The 16574-nt window shown below is 42.2% G+C and overlaps 1 protein-coding gene and 2 non-coding genes across 5 annotated transcripts in view; 1 reads left to right on the top strand and 2 right to left on the bottom strand.

The window, feature by feature from the left end:
- The window catches only part of LOC118235731 (calcium/calmodulin-dependent protein kinase type II subunit alpha-like), an 85447-nt gene that overhangs the window by 51801 nt on the left and 17072 nt on the right, over nucleotides 1–16574 (top strand). For all 3 annotated transcript variants that reach the window (XM_035433446.1, XM_035433445.1, XM_035433447.1), the window contains exons 8-13: nucleotides 3403–3486; nucleotides 7292–7386; nucleotides 9472–9594; nucleotides 10429–10512; nucleotides 11320–11362; nucleotides 15314–15351. In XM_035433446.1, coding sequence (XP_035289337.1) covers nucleotides 3403–3486; nucleotides 7292–7386; nucleotides 9472–9594; nucleotides 10429–10512; nucleotides 11320–11362; nucleotides 15314–15351 — 467 coding nt within the window. The remainder of the gene's footprint in view (nucleotides 1–3402; nucleotides 3487–7291; nucleotides 7387–9471; nucleotides 9595–10428; nucleotides 10513–11319; nucleotides 11363–15313; nucleotides 15352–16574) is intronic.
- Nucleotides 3839–3910, bottom strand: trnae-uuc. Its single transcript has one exon. It is a non-coding gene; the product is annotated as a tRNA-Glu (tRNA).
- Nucleotides 4051–4122, bottom strand: trnah-gug. Its single transcript has one exon. It is a non-coding gene; the product is annotated as a tRNA-His (tRNA).

The following is a 16574-nucleotide window of genomic DNA, read 5'->3' on the forward strand; positions in this document are numbered from 1 at the left end:
CAAGACATGGTTAGCCAACCACAAAATTACTCTTGCTGTGGTCCTGTCAGCCTCCAGACCTGAACCAATCGAATATTTGTGGTTTGAATTGAAGAGGGCAGTCTACAAGCGCAGACAAAAAAGTTCTAGAAAGATTCTATATACCAATCTCATAACTAAGAGATCTCAGAACTATTCAAGAGATTCCAAACAGACGGTGCCCAAAGTAGCAAAAAAAAGATCACATTTGTTCCTTTTGGGAAATAAAATTATTACTTAAAAAGATGGTTTTTTTTTACACCAAACTATTGTGCTAGTCTTAAACAAGAATATTTTCTTATTTTTTGAGAATACCATATAACTCATAACTTTTTTTGGTGATCTTTATCAAGAGTGCCAATAATTTTGGAGGCCACTGTACATGCTGCTGCCGCTGTACCCGGAAGTGCATTAAGAAAATATGCAATTAAATGGCAGCTAACTGTATGACTGATGAGAATAAATGAAAGGATGCCCATAAAGGTGACCGGCCACCTCATGCCCTTAGACAGGGCCTATGTCAAAGAGAGAATACATACCCTTCTGTTCCTGGGGAGATGACTGTTTGAAATGAGAAGGGCTGAAACCCACCTAAAGAATAGCTTTCCCCATAAGCCTTCTTCCACAGCCAGACTGCTCGGAATGCTGGTGATTGTGTTCCGCGCATTATGTAGTGTGTGTCATCACCCCATTCAATTGAATTTTATCTGGAATGTCAGACTCCCCCAGGGAGTGGGGGGGAGGGGGAGGAGCACATGGATATGAATGTTTGTGCATGGATATGAATGTCAGTGAGCGGAGTCCTCTGCATTATTAAACACTGGGCTTTCAAGACCCGTACCTGTTGCGCCGTGTGTGTTGTGCAAGCAGTTAAGATGATTAGCATTGAACAGGCTTCATGCTCACATTAAACAGGTTATTCCTATTTTTAATTTATTTGGACCACAAGGTTTAAGCAGGCGCTATTAATACACTTATTTTTCCTGTCTTACTCATTGTCAGCAGGCACCGAAAGGAACAGCGGGACGTTGTTAGTCGATGTTAAGGACAAATGCCACTTTGGTTTAACTGAACACCTCTGCTGCAGTTGCATTCCCTCAGCGCCGGGCCGTTTGTCCTGATTGTTTAACAGGACCTGCTGCATAATCAGCTTTGCCTCCAAGGGGGCACGGATGTCCTTGAGAGATCGTTCTTGAGGATGTTCTAAACTGCACATAACAAGATAATTGCATAACAAGGTTAATGTACTGAAAAAAATGCTGGAACCCTCCAGTTGTGTACATTTTAAACTTCCACTAACTATGGAAAAAAAATGATCAATATTATTATTTCTACTTAATGCAGTGTAGGAATGTGAAATAACCAAATTCCATCTGTACATGGTTGTTAGCACACCTGAAAAACTACATCTACTGTGCAATATACGGAAGTTCTAGCTTTTCTTTTTGGTTCATTACATTCAATAAGCCTTGTTAAGCGTCCATTTTTCTTAAACGTTGCAGACAAGGCCTTGTTTTGGGCCATTAAGGTTCATGCCCACAGCGACGAGGGCAAAAGAAGGGAAAGGAAAAGATAAAGGGAGTGATTAAAAGGTGACGGAATAAAAGCAGATTTCTGCAACGTTATGGATAATAACGGAGCTGCGTCTGCTGCGGTTTGAGGGAAACCGCGACATTCGGAGGGCCCCGCACCTTGTGTCAGCTCACACAGAAGCCATGAAAGGGGTGAACCGGTGGCTTTTATTATTAGCTTAATTACACCTCTTATTCAGGTAAAAGATAATTGTCAGAGCAGATCGATTAAATCTACAGCAATTCAAGCTCTTTTTCTTCGCATGACAGTCTGCGTAGTGGGCTGAAATTGCGCTTCTGCAATCTCGTTTAAGAACGGGCCAAGATGCACATGCAGAGTGGAAGTCCACAGACATGGCGTTTCTAGATCAATAATAGTGCTACAAGTGCGAAAAGTCTGAGTTTCCTTGCAAACTGAATCAACTCTCAACTAGAGGCAAGAGCGTCACATGCACAGTATACCAAATCACATGCACAGTATACCAAATTTCAGTATTTCCAAAAATAGTATTTGTACTGAATATCACTTATGTATTTTTAAGTCAAAGTTATGAATTAATGTTGGGTGAATAGAGGTCTGAATGGAAATGATTTTACTCAATTTACTCAAGACAACATAGCTTTCAGAGTGAACCATTATCATTGCATATTATGTATGTAATCTTGGATTAATATTGCTTTTATTCATTTATGGTTCAATTATGTATAAGTCAATGATTTTGTGTACTCTGTAGTTCTATAAAAACCTTTTAAAAAAAAAAAAAAAAAAAACACAGACACCATATTATTTGCAGATAAGAATCCTCTAACTCTAATCTCTCAATTTGTCATTAGCCTTATGCAAGTTTTTGATTAGTTCACTTAAATTATGCCCATAGACTGTGATTGGAAAGAAGAAAATAAGTGCATGCAATTACTCTGTGCATTGGGTTTACTCTGAATAATGATGAACAATTCTACTGACGGCTGAGCATTATCTATTGTGCTACACTGTGCGTGCATTATTCAAAGTAGCTACAGGGAAGATTCAGAGCTATACTAGTGACAAACTCAGTAAGCAAATTCACCCTTAATGTGGCATTACAGAAAGTTTGGAGTTGAAACAAGACCATTATTGCAAAGATGAAAGTATGCTCTGTTTTCAAGCTTATTGTAGGACTAATAATGTGACCAAATCATTCATAAACCCACAAAAGTCTCCATATTGTGATATCATCTCCTATCCTTGAACACATTTTTCACAGAAATAATGTATCCAAGCCAGTCTATAATCCATTTACATAAAATATCTGAATAATGTGTTAAAGAACAGGAGATGATATCACAATATGAGGACTTTCTTTGGGTTTATGAATGCTTTGGTGACATTATCCGTCCTAATAATGCTTCAATTCCAAACTTTCCGTAATGCCTTTCTGTAATGACTTTTTTCGGGTGTCTGAATGGCGTGGATGTTATTAGCGATGGTTGTTCGATGTCTGCAAACCGCGCTGTTTTTAGAGGAGAGCCATTCAATCCAAATACATGACCTAAATGCCGAGTTTCCACATCCTGGGAAATGACCCTTGGAATTTTCACACCTTTTAACGGACTGCAACTGCATATGATTCATTTTTTAAAATGACAATCATGCCTTTATAATGAGCCGAATGCCATTTTGGCTTTTCAGTCATTGAATTTGTGTTGAAATGTTTGCACAGTAGCTTGTGGTTTTTACGTAATTTGAAACAATACAAGCAAAACCGTTACCAGAAAGCATTTGTCAGTGGGAAGGGGTGATTGGTGAAACCCTGAGTCCCGATTTTCTCGTCAGGCTTCGCCGGGACACCTGGCTACCTGTCTCCTGAGGTTCTGCGCAAGGACCCCTACGGAAAGGCGGTGGATCTGTGGGCGTGCGGTAAGTCAGCCCGTCCTCGTTTGGGGATGGTCTCTTTTTTCCCTGGCCCAGTGGGCGGGTGGGTCCTGCACAAAGCAGAGAGTGTAAATATGTAAACGCATCAATGCACAAAATAAAAATATTTAAGAAATGATTTTAAAAAACAATGCATTGTAACCATTGTGTAGTTACACATCAACACGTATGCATTTATGCATCAACACATTGATGCAGTTACACATCAGCTCATTTATGTAGTTACACATTTACACATCAGCTCCTTTATGCAGTTACACATTTGCATACTATATATATATTTACACAATTGCATAAATGTGTTGATTTGTAAACATATGTGCAAGTAAAAGTACTGTTCCCATACCGGGAGTCGAACCCGGGCCGCCTGGGTGAAAACCAGGAATCCTAACCGCTAGACCATATGGGATAACTGCTAAATGTGAAAAGGAATATACTACATGTGGTTTGATGCAAAAACAAGTTTTTTATCAGTATGACAGAAAAATCTAACAATAGTGAATTTTCAGTGGTAAATATACAACTTTACTTAGTCTTGTTGCCAAAAGGTGCCGTGACCCGGATTCGAACCGGGGTTGCTGCGGCCACAACGCAGAGTACTAACCACTATACGATCACGGCATGTTATTGCTTGGAGCTGATGGAGTACTCTCTGTCTTGCCCTCTACATCCTTCTTTAAGTTTCCTTAAGTGATCATGGCATACTGTTGATGGGTGCTGTCCAACTGTTTCCATTTTCTCCTCGATAGCCTTCCTTTTGATAGTTTCCTGTATCACGTCACATCATATAATCAAATAGCAGACATTAACTTGGAAGTTATTCATGAAAAACCACTACACGCAAACAAAGGCAGTCAGTCCCATTTTCACATATGCCTTTAAAGCTATGAAGCCAAGCCAGGCCAAGAAGAACAACCTCACCATCAGATTAGCGTGCTCAACACAGGATTCCGTCTCGTGGCAATATCGGATTTGCCAGTTGAAATAAATGGCTCCATCATTTCTATGGCCAAAAATAAAGCTACCAAATTCAGGATTCAGTTAGAGTTTAAATGCAGTAGAAATGAGGTGCTGTGACATTCAAGCAAATATTGACATTCAGACAAACTTTCAGACAGATACTTTCCTGATTGGGCCATGCAAGGATAGTCAGCGAAAGTTTAGTGTTCAGTTAAGTTCAGTAGAAAATAAGAATAAACCCGAAAGACCTGCAGATCATTGTATAATACACTTCAGTGGCTGAATGCAGTCATTTACACATCCTCTTAAGGCAAGCTGTGTTTAGAGGACTGTGTGGGCCGATTGTTTGAATGCATGTTTGAGTGTTTAAAGCTGCAAATGCAGGCCCACGGAAATCCCCCCCACCCCCCGCACACCCTGAAGGGAGAGAACACCTACACTACACTGCGCTGTAGATTTTGATAGTGTGAGGGAGTGCTGTATTTCACGGGGTGACGTCACCCCCCTCAGGCCAGTAAGAAAGTGCAGTATAATTAGTTCCCTTGGCTTCGGACCTGGGTCTTTAGCTATGAGAATTTATTGATCCCTCCCCTCACTCAAAGATGCCTGTGGCATTAGGTCCGGCGGTGACCTGGATTGGTCTCGGCTGTGCCGGCTGGTGGAGAGAGCACACGCACCTGGGTTGCGTTAGCTAATCAGCCCAGGTGCTTATAGGTGTGTTGCCCTCTGCAGTTCGAGGCCAAGACCAGGAGCACACACCAAGAGAACAAGTTGGTGGTGGACTTTGAGTTTGTCCCAGTACAAAAAGAAAGTAAATGCACCATGGGAGGAGATGTTCAGCTGAAAAGCAGGGCCAGCTATGAGTGGTGAACTCAAAAGTTGCCGCTTAGTTTTGCTTTCTTTTGTCTGTTATTTTAATTTGTTGTTTTAGTTCATTGTTTTAGCCCGGAACCTGTGAGGGGAAAGGGTGAAGGTGTTAATTTATTTCATTTTGTGTTGGTGTGCGTGCGCTGTCTCTCTCTCGCTGCGGCACCCAACGGTGCACTCCTTGAACTGATGCACCTCCCTCCCAGGGATGTCACGCTGGTGTACAACAATGCCTTTAGATGTCATTATTAATAATAATAATAATAATAATAATAATAATAATAATAATAATAATAATAATATTTGGGAGGTTGCATCACAAGGAGAATTATAAATCACTTCCTTCTCAAAGCAAGCCGAATCGATGAAGCAGCAATCAGACAGGAACAAAAACCCTTGCATTTCTGTGATGTGCCTGCTAGTGTATGATGGTGGTTGTGCACTTGTAGCCACTTGTATCAGATGGGCATGTCCACCTCAGGGCTAAATGTCCACCTCACACTGAGAAAGAACTGCATTGCCAAAGAAATGGTTCAGAGACGGAGGGCTTGCGTGTGACCGGTGCATTAATGGGAACGTTGCCTATGCACAGCGGTGCTTCACCCAGCATCTGCTACGCTTTTGGGAAGAGCCACGTTGTGACGGGGTGGGGTGGGATGCTCCAGACTGGCTGTGGGCCACGTGCCCTACAGGCCTTATGAGTGCCAGCCCCCCCCCCCCCCCCCCCCCCCCCCCAATCTGTGCCATCCCCTGTTAACTGGATCGTCGTGTCCCCTTTCTCCACATGAAACAAAAACCTTCACCAGCCTGTCACATTCAGTTACAGCAATCCACACCCTGACTGCAGGGTTACAGGATTTGCAGTAAAAAGAATAAATACTCAACGTATTATTTTCTTCCAGCTAAACATAAGGTTTCAAGTTCTACAGTATCCTTGGGTTCAGTGGATCCACCGTGTACATTCTCTTGTGCAAAGGAATTCATGTTAAATCTCTGAATACCCAGTAAATGTACAGTGGGAATGCTTTGAGAAATAAAGCAAATGTCATTCCCTTGCATAAGAACCCTTTGGTAATGGCAGGGGGGTAAAGCAAGCTCAGCGCAAACAATATACTGCACATATATTCATACTTGAAAATGTAGTGACAGCTAAAGGAAGGATTTGTTTATCAAACAGCAGCTGACAACAAAATGACACGCTATGTTCATTCTTTCTCAAATCTGTGCATTTGAGAGGCAGGGAGATGGAATGTGATGCATGCGCCACACAGTGATGGCAGTGGTAGCCATGGCAATGACAGGGCAGGGGCAGGGTTTGTCTGTGAGTATCAGGTTAATGGAAAGTGCAAAGCGAAGGTCCCTTGCAGGACCTCAGTAATTATAAAATTATTCACACCTCCTGCCTGACAGTAACAAATGTGCAGGGGTGGGGTTGGAGATTAGGGTGTGGGGAGAGGGCGGAGCAGAGTGCATGGGGCAGGGTGGGGGGTTTGGACATAGAATCCCACAAGCCGTAATGACTTAAATAAGTGTGTGAACTTTTTTTTTTACCCATTTCACTGAAGTCTTTAGGGCAGATTACCAATGAGTGACTGACAGAGATGAATGGCTTTTTTAAGTATTATTATATTTAATACATATATGCTTTAATTAAATGTGCTGCTGTCCTGGCAGATTCCCAATGCATGATTGGCACAGATAAATGGCTTTTAAAAGTATTATTGTGTTTCATAAATATATGCTTAATAATGATCATGCATGAATAATTATCTGTTATGCACTCTTTCCCGTATACAAAATGTCTATCACAGGGTTACATGCGAGTGTTTTCCATTAACTCATCCAAATAGCTTTTTCAACAGAAACGGACTCCATCATTTTAAGAAACATATGTCGGGCCATATGGTTTGTGGCACCGTGGTCAACCGGGCTTCTCCCACTTCCTGTCTCCTCCCCCCCCCAGGCGTAATCCTGTACATCCTGCTTGTGGGATACCCCCCCTTCTGGGATGAGGACCAGCACAGGCTCTACCAACAGATCAAGGCTGGGGCCTATGATGTGAGTGACCAGCTCCACCCCCGCTCAGTGAACAGGGCACCCCAGCATTCCCAACAGCCACTCGTGGAAAGCGCTGGAAAAAACTGGCAGGCGACGTGCTGGCAAATATTCAGCACTGCGTGACTGGTATTTATAGAGCAGGCTGGTATGAAGAGGGCCCTGAATTAGAAGAGCCATTCTGGTGGTTTACAAAAAAATAATAATAATTAATCGTCATAGAAACAAGCCTATTTTGCCGTTGACACAATTTCTCGCAAAAAGTTGCCGGAAAAAAACGAAAACAAAAAATATATAAATTGCAAGCAAACTAGGCAAAATCATACTGGGCATCGCAGAAGTGCTGCGTATTAATGTAATTATTTCTATTCTGTACCACCTTCTGAATATAAATAATGCTCTTATTCTATTGGTGTTTAGCATAGCCTAGCCTAGTTTAGCCTAGCATTTTTTGTGCAACAGAATATGTAAACTGAATGATCTTAGACATCAACCAGAAGAGACCCTCTGATACACCATATTTCTATTACATATCTCCTCCTGAAACATCCCATTTGCAAAAAAAAAACAAACAAAAAAAAAACACAAGAGCCTCTCCTGGAAACAGATAAGGGCTTAAGAGCCATTTGAGGCTCTCTCTGAGCAAACCTTACAAATATCTTAATGTCAATTGCCTTATTCAGCATAAGCATTCACACACATTCATAATTAATGTATGCCAAATAGGTTGATTTGTTTAACCGAACTACTGATTAGATCTCATAACAAATGCAGTCTGCTTATTTGCTCTTTTGAGAAGTGTGCCAGGTGCTCATTTGTTTAACCCATTTATTTGAACTTTTGCACTTAAATTAAACTAATGACCTACCGATTAAAATTTGACAGCACGCACACTTTTTTTGGTTTATTGCCAGGGGACTTATATATTGACCAGGGGCATCAAAACTTATCCAAAAGCGGATGTGGGGCATACAGGTGTTTTTTTTTTTTTTTTAGCTAGGCAGTAAAACACCTGATTTACCTAATGATGGTCTTGACAAATGACTGTGATTAGTTCATCAGTTGAATCAGGTATTGTATGCTGGGTTTCAGAGGTGAAACTAGAAATTATTTGATGTCGAATGAGGGATGATTCACCATTCTCTTATGTCATAACCAGATATTCAGATTACAACAAATGGAACATCACATATTCATGTAAGGCCTTTAAATCAGTCTGTTTAGTTCTCAGGAAACACATTTTTTCATTTTCTATTATGCAATATAGCAGATTGTTCCTTTCAAAGAGGTTACAGTATGTATTAACTGATGATTCTGCTGTAGAAATCAATGAAATGCTGAAAGTACAGACAGCTCATCACTGAAGCTAAACCATTTGTTGAAAATGATGAAGCACATAGGCAAAGAAAATGATCATGAACCAAACCTGCATTCTGGTAAAACCTGTTTTGGTGCAATATTATTTCAATTTCAAAGATTGGTCGGAACAAATGGCAACATACACGAGCATGGGGTTCACCCGGACCAAGTTTTGGAGCCCCATAAGATTCAAACCTAAAGATTCAGTAACAAACTTACTTTGTTAATTGAAAAATGACTTGCATCGAAGCTGCACAGATGTATCGCAAGCCATCACACATGGATGCTCTCAACCCTAACCCTAACTGTAATCCTAATGCTGAGAATGCTGTTTAAAGAGGTTTAAACACCTTGTGACACAATAACTGTCCAAGGTGGAGTACTGCTGTTGTACATTCAAAAAAGCTACTTATCCTGAAATGCTTTTGTAAAATTATTCAACTGTATTTGGCAATAGCAGTATTTTGTAAGCAACTTGATCTTTATGATCTTATAAAATAAACATATACTCTGTTTCTTAACTGAAAGAGAAAAAAAAAAGTCTCCCTCAGCTTACGAATTCCTTATACACAGTGTCTTCCACTCGTTTACATCCCATTTTCGTTTACGGTGGCAATGCAACAATTGGACTGCTAATGCTAACCGATGTGACCACATTTACTGTACAGCAAATATTTCAAAATGTATGTAAAAATACAAATCTCACTCTCTTTCTCTCTCTTTTTAAAGTTCCCCTCTCCCGAGTGGGACACGGTCACCCCCGAGGCGAAGGACCTCATCAACAAGATGCTGACCATCAACCCAGCCAAGCGCATCACCGCCTCAGAGGCCCTGAAACATCCCTGGATCTCTGTGAGTCTTGGGATGAGTCCGGGGCAGACGTTTAAATGTTAGGGGAACTTTGCTGTTCAGAGGTTCCCGATTTGAGTGCCAAGGAGGGCACTACCTGTGTGCCATTAAGCCAGGTTACTTAGCCTTAGCAACAATAAAGTGAGGCTTCACCATCGTCATAGTGGGCAAAGCCATAGTAGAGCTGTCACTAACTTGTTTAAACCAATCAAAAGGGTTTGGGCTCCATAGCAAGTTAAAGTCACCAAACCACCGGTTTGCCAGCTTTTGATAGCTATTCCATTTTTGGTTTTATGAAGCCTTACTCTCCCATCAGTACGTAATCTGAACTGCTACAGCATACCTTTAAGTGGATAGTACTACAACTAAGTAACATAAGTTACTCTGTATAATGGATTCTGTTAAGGAAATAAATAATGGGTTGAGAGCTGGAGTGCCTAACAAAGGCTGATCCGTTTCAGGAATTTGAGCCAACTTCTGCTCAATTACATCATTATCTCAATCCTGGCCTGGCCTGATATTTATATAAGCACCAACTGCAGCTGCTGACTGCAAGCATCTTATGGTGCTCAAGTACTGGGGTGAACCAGTGTAATTTTTAGAGCTGTCAGAAAATGGCCGTCCAGAACTGGAGTTGTGCACCCGTGGTTCAGAGCTGATGTGGGCAACGAGGGCCGCGTTCTGTTTCTGGTTTTAACGCCAAGTTCTGGCCTTCATTATCCCTATTATTTAGTTACATTTCTTGATAAAGCGCATGAAAGACAGCTGAAGACATTTCTTGTGTTCCCATGTGAAACATTTCATTGTGTGACTCCTCCTCCTTTTCCCTTCCTCCAGCACCGCTCCACAGTGGCTTCCTGCATGCACAGGCAGGAGACCGTGGAGTGCCTGAAGAAGTTCAACGCCAGGAGGAAGCTGAAGGTACAAGGATGCGCGTGGGACGAGAGGGAAGTGATGTAACGTCGGGGAGGGAGGGAGGAATAAAGCTAGCGGAAGCCCTGCTTCACTGTTTCCTGTTTCTGAAACCAAGGTTTAGCTAGCCTAAATTTGAGAGGCATTTCCAAAAAAAATAAAAAATAAAATCTTTTCAGGAAGGCTGTGCACCATCTGTTCTTAATCATGTTCCAAGACACATACACATATAAATAAACAGTCGGCAAATGTTTCCAAGCCTTGTTTTTATACCTTTAATGACAGTTATTAACGAGAGATTAATTACGTCTTGATGATTGATTAAAGGTGAGAATTTAATAGAATTAATTCATTGCATCATTAGTCTAATCCAGTGGTAACCAACCCTGTTCCCAGAGATCTACTGTCCTATAGGCTTTCACTCCAACCCTAACAAAGCAGGCCTCATTCAACAGCTAGAGATCTTGTTCAGCTGCTAATTAGTTGTTAGGTGTGCCAAATTGGGCTTGAAATGAAATCCTACAAGATGGCAGAACTCCAGGAACAGGGTTGGTTACCACTGATCTGAACAAAGCAATGGTTACAACCACTGCAATCTTTCCTTTTCAAGTCCGTTCTTAATTTTTTCAGTTGGTTTTCTGATTAATCCACTGACAGCGTTAGAATGCTCATGCGATGCTGCTATGTGCAGCATTGGTTACAGTGAAAGATCTCTCGGGAGTTTATCTGTCCTCTGATGTAGGCACAGCATAATGTTTTGCATGCTTCTTCATGGGCCCGTTGAAATCTGTGCATGTCAACTTTGTTCTGTTCCAGGGTGCCATCCTCACCACCATGCTGGCAACACGGAACTTCTCTGGTGAGTCCTGAGAAAATTTTTTTTTTAAGTGTGAGTCAATTGGCACATGAAACCATTATTGCCAAAGGAGTTGAATTGTAAGTGAGACCGTGGCATGGATTCAAGTCAAATCCAGGTGAATCAGTCTTGGTGATTACTGAACTGACCAAAGTGAACCAGTGTAAATAAAAACTAAAACTTCACGGCCAGGTATTTGTTGAATCCAGGCCAACTACAAAAGCTGCAATCCGTGGAAGTGAAGACTAATCTTTTAAAATAATTGGGGATCTGAACCAGCACAAATTGTTTTTCACAGCCAACAAGCCAGTTTAATGAAGCGTAAGCCTCGACACTACATTGTAATATTGGTGCAACACGGCACTTTTGTGCATCATGCATGTAAATGTATAAAGAAAATAACTGAGGAAATTTTGAAGAAAGACCAGATTGCATTAAGTAATTTTTGATTGTGACAAAGAGACTGCCTCCCTCTTTGCATGGAATGGTCGCTTTGGACTCTTAGCACAAGTTTGCAGACTGTTCATCAAAACGAGAATTCCAGAGTGACATTCCTCCAAAAGTACTGTGCTGATTCGCTGGGTCAAGCAGACAAACTGACTGGATGTTTCAGTGGGAGATATAGACACAGCAGGAAAGCACTTGACATGCACTCTTCCACAACTAAAGCACTGTTCATGTTCAATATGTAATATCTCCATGCCTTATATGTGGAAAGGGATAGAACTTAAAATTGAGAAATTTGTTGAAAGCAGCAAAGAAGGTTATGGCTAAGAGGTCACCCAATACTCCACATCCCTCGAGTGGCAAATCTCTGCTAAACGTGTGACATGCATGGCAGCTTAATGGACAGAGTCCATCCGTTCAGACCGCCCTCATTTATCACAGTTCCGATCCTTTTTCCTCTGACGGGACGGACACGTGAAATCTGTCAGGCCTGCGGCTCCATGGCCGCAGTCCCTGAACCATTTCATCTGCCCACTGAACGGGCCGCTCTAGGCCCTGAATATTCAGTCTCTTGAGCAGAGAATCCGGAGAGAGTGTAATGCATTAAAAAATGGATAAGCCTACGTAGAATAGTTGAAACAGACCCTCTTTCACAATTTTAGTCACAGCATGCATTTACAGGGTGATATCCTGTTATATCCTATTTGCAAATTCACAGATGACAAATTGTATTCAGATATTTTTTCTTGCTGAAATAGACTAATAATATGCAGATGATTTTGTCTTTTTTCATCCGTCAGTTAGTCATGGAAATCCCATGTTGAGACAGAAAAGAAATTTGCCCAGAAGAATTATGTGGTAAAAAAAACAAGCCACAGTTTGCAATGATAAAAGAAACTAGAAATATATGTCATGCTCTGTAGCGCTGTGTGGACCCATCTGAAATCAACTTGCTAAAAGAAAAAACTGCATAATGAAAAGTTCCATAACATAACATAACATAACATAACATAACATAACATAACATGTTATGGTACAGGGGAGATGAGAACAGGCCATGCAACCCAACAATGCCTGCCATTTTCATACATTGGCTACATGTCTTTCTGGTATTAACAGTGCCTAGAATTTGTAATGTTTTAGTTTTTGGGAATAGTGGAATTTCTTGCTGGCAATTTCCAACTGTCGACTGGTTATTAATAGCCTGTGCAGCATCAAATCATGCTGTGTCTTTATGAAAGCTGACAAAGTTCTTGTGAGATCTTGCGTACATGTTAAAAATAAAGCTAGAGTAGAATCGGGCGGCAGTGCTGTGTAATGGGTAAGGAGCTGGTCTTGTAACGTTATGATCGCAGGTTTGATTCCCAGTTCGGATCCTGCTGTTGTTCCCTTAAGCAAGGTGCTTCACCTGCCTCACTTCAGTATATATCCTGCTGTATAAATGGGTGCTGTGTAAATGCTATGTAAGAAGTTGCGTAGTCACTCTGGATAGGAATGTTTGCTAAGTCTTTGGGGTACTGGCCCTGAATTACTGACTTCTCTTTTCATCTCTGTGGCTTCATCTTAAGGCCAATACGTGCTCCACGTTAAACAAACTCATTTTACGTCAGTGACATGCTTTGACTGCATGAAAAATGCAAGGGGGAATAAATGGGGTGTGCTCCTTACTCGCCAGGCGGGGGAAGTTAGCATTAAAATGTCCCATCAGCACAGAGTCTCTCATGTAATGGGGTATTTGTTCTCCCCCCCCCCCACCCCCCCAAAAAAAAAAACGTGCTGTGAAAGCGATGACTGTCGGGTGAAGAGTGAGGAGGGAGACGAGAGAAGAGGGAATAGCTGAGCGGGGCTTTCTTTAACTCTTCATTAATGTCACGCTGTTCAGAATAGACCCCTGCTCACCCGCCAGGAAGTGCCGATGTGAATGCGCTTGGCCAGCTATGGCTCTGAAAGGAAAAACCCATTTCAGCACCTCTAAATATTCCCGTCCAAATTTCTGTTTTAATTGTCCCTATATTTACCATCCTCTCCCCCTCCCCCCTCACAGCTGACTGAGCAAAACATTTACCCTCAAAGGTGACCATGAGAGACACAGAATATTCACTCTCACTATAAGAGACATGGAGAATATTCACCCTCACAGGTGACTATGAAAGTCACAGACCAAACTCACTGTATTTTTAATCACCCTTTAAGGTTGTGGAATGGCAGGTGCTCTTATGAGTTTTCAGGTCTCAGTATTTGAAACAGTTATGGTTTGGGGTGATAAAAGAACTCACCTAACATAACCTTTCTGAGTCACTGTAAAAAAATGTTGCAATTGTGATTTGTGTTAACTGGGAAGTGATTGTAAGATTAAAATAGCAGAATATTCACCCTGCCAGGTTACTGTGAGAGACTCATTCATAGAATACTTGGTCAGAGTAGAAGGGCCTGCTCTTGTTAAGCTATGTGAATGTACTATTGCACTTTATATTCCACCTCTGTAGATAAGCCTCTGCTAAATGAATGTAATGCACTGTGATGAAGCACTGTTAGTGAGAGAGGCGTGGTTAGCGATTTATGAATAGGCTGCTTTTCTTGCTGCTCATTCCCCCTTGACAGCGCCAGCAAACATTCCTATTTATTTGAATGGATGATATTTCCATGAATTACACCACAAGCCGAATCTTGGGAAAGCCTGTGGGGTGGGGGAGTTGGGGGTTGGGGGGGAGTGTCCCACAACCAGGCATCCAGACCGAAAGGGGAGGAGGGATGAACTACACCCCCCCCCCCATTCCCCCACCCTGCCTGCTGTTAGGACGGCGGCCCAGGGCAAAGAAGTGCAAGGGGTGAGCTAAATTTAGCAAACTGTTGTCAAAAATAAGAGGGAAAACACCCGGACCACTTGAGAGGGGGGGTAAACCTGGCACAGTGAGAGAGGGAGGAAATGGGGGGGGACAGGGAGAGAGGGTAAGAATGGAGCGGTGAAAGCAACTGGACACAGGCTAGCAAAAGGCAATCTGATCATAGAAGCGCTTCCCCTCTGTTGACCAAGTCCTTAAATAGCCCTCTTACGAAGCTGCATTCTCACATAATGGCCGTAGTGGTCCCACAGCGTCAGTGTAACCCCCGGCAACTGAAACACAAGGGTTCCTTGCCTTTTTTGGGGGTCCGTTTAGCACTGGGGAAACAGAATCTTGGAGGCTGTCGGCTGGTTGGGGTTCATTCACTTCACACTGGATTCCCAGCAACGTTTTTTTTTTTTTTTCTTTTAAAACAAACTTCCACAGAAACCGTGACTGAGTGACAGGAGTCTCACAGTCTCTTGTCGGGGTCTGAGGGAGGGGTTTGTGCGGAGCTGCTGGGGAGGAAAGCCCCCCCTCTCGTCCTCAGACCTGTGGACACTAGTAGCCTCATCCCGGCGTGTGTCTGTTCGCGGGGGTCCGGCGATGCCCTTCGCCCTCCTGTTCTGGGCGTCCGTGCCCATCCTGATCGCCGTCTCCCTCTTTCTCTTTGTCTCTCGTTCAGGGGGGAAGAGCGGGGCCAAGAAGGCAGATGGAGTGAAGGTAGGGCCACTCTGGAATTCTCTTTTTTTTTCTCGAGAGATGCGGAGCGGAGCATTTGTCTTCTGTAATAATCAGCTGTTTCCAGTGACACTGCACAGGGAGGTTTTTAAACTTGTCTTTTATTTACTTTTTTATTTGATTATTCATTTATTCATCTTCTCATACAAAAGGGCAGCCATTGTAATTGATACACGACCAATGGTATGCATAGTCTTTAAATGACATGCATTGCACATGTTAACCACTCATTTACAGTACATTTCTGCATTGTACTGTACAAAGTACATCTTGCAGCACATGTCCAGTGTTAATTCAACTCTAACGGAGTACATACAGTACGAGTCCAATAGGGTCCATATGTACTCTGTAAGAGTTGATTTAACACTGAACATTTTACCATAAACTCTTGCCGGTTCCAGTGCTTAAAAATATATCTCAAGACTGGACAGGCCTTTAATAGGGCATTCAGTCTTTTATCTGAAGTAAGTTTGTATGGTAGAGGGCTGAAGCTTAACACAGAGAGGCCAATGATTGGGTTTTAAATATGGCTGCTGTCCCAGTTGGCACCACACATACAGTAGATGGTGCCCATAGTGGGTGTGCCTGTGGTCCCAGTGTAGGTGTTGGGCTGGGGGAGAGAAGGTGCTATTGGTGCCCCATTTAACATGAGGGAACTGAGACCCTGGATCACTGGCACCTGACCACACTCTCAATGCTCACAACATTTTACTGAACATAGTGAACACAATCTCGAATGAACACAAACACGCACACACGCACACATGCACGCATGAACATACACACACACTCACACACATGCACGCAATCACACGTGCACATGCATGTAATCATCCCCAGACATGCTGAAACACGTGAATATGCAAATGTACACCCACATACAGTATAATACAATAATCATACCCTTGAAATACATGCACAGTAACTTACACATATTATATTGAGAGTCTGTGTGTATGGTATGTGTGCGTGAGTTTGAGCATGAGAAAATGTGTGGGGTGGAATGTGCTTATTTTATTTATTTATCTCATTTAATCAAAAAGGGCAGTGTACACCTATCAACATGTCAGCAGTTGCTTCAATGCACAGTGTACCAGAGTTTGCTAAACAGCTAATTTTCATTTTGAGTTTCTTTACAGGTTCCTGCATATAATGGTTAGCATGTCAGCATGACATGTTAGCATGAGGGTATGCAATATATCAGT

The sequence above is a fragment of the Anguilla anguilla genome, chromosome 9, assembly GCF_013347855.1.
Source record: "Anguilla anguilla isolate fAngAng1 chromosome 9, fAngAng1.pri, whole genome shotgun sequence".
Lineage (NCBI taxonomy): Eukaryota > Metazoa > Chordata > Actinopteri > Anguilliformes > Anguillidae > Anguilla > Anguilla anguilla.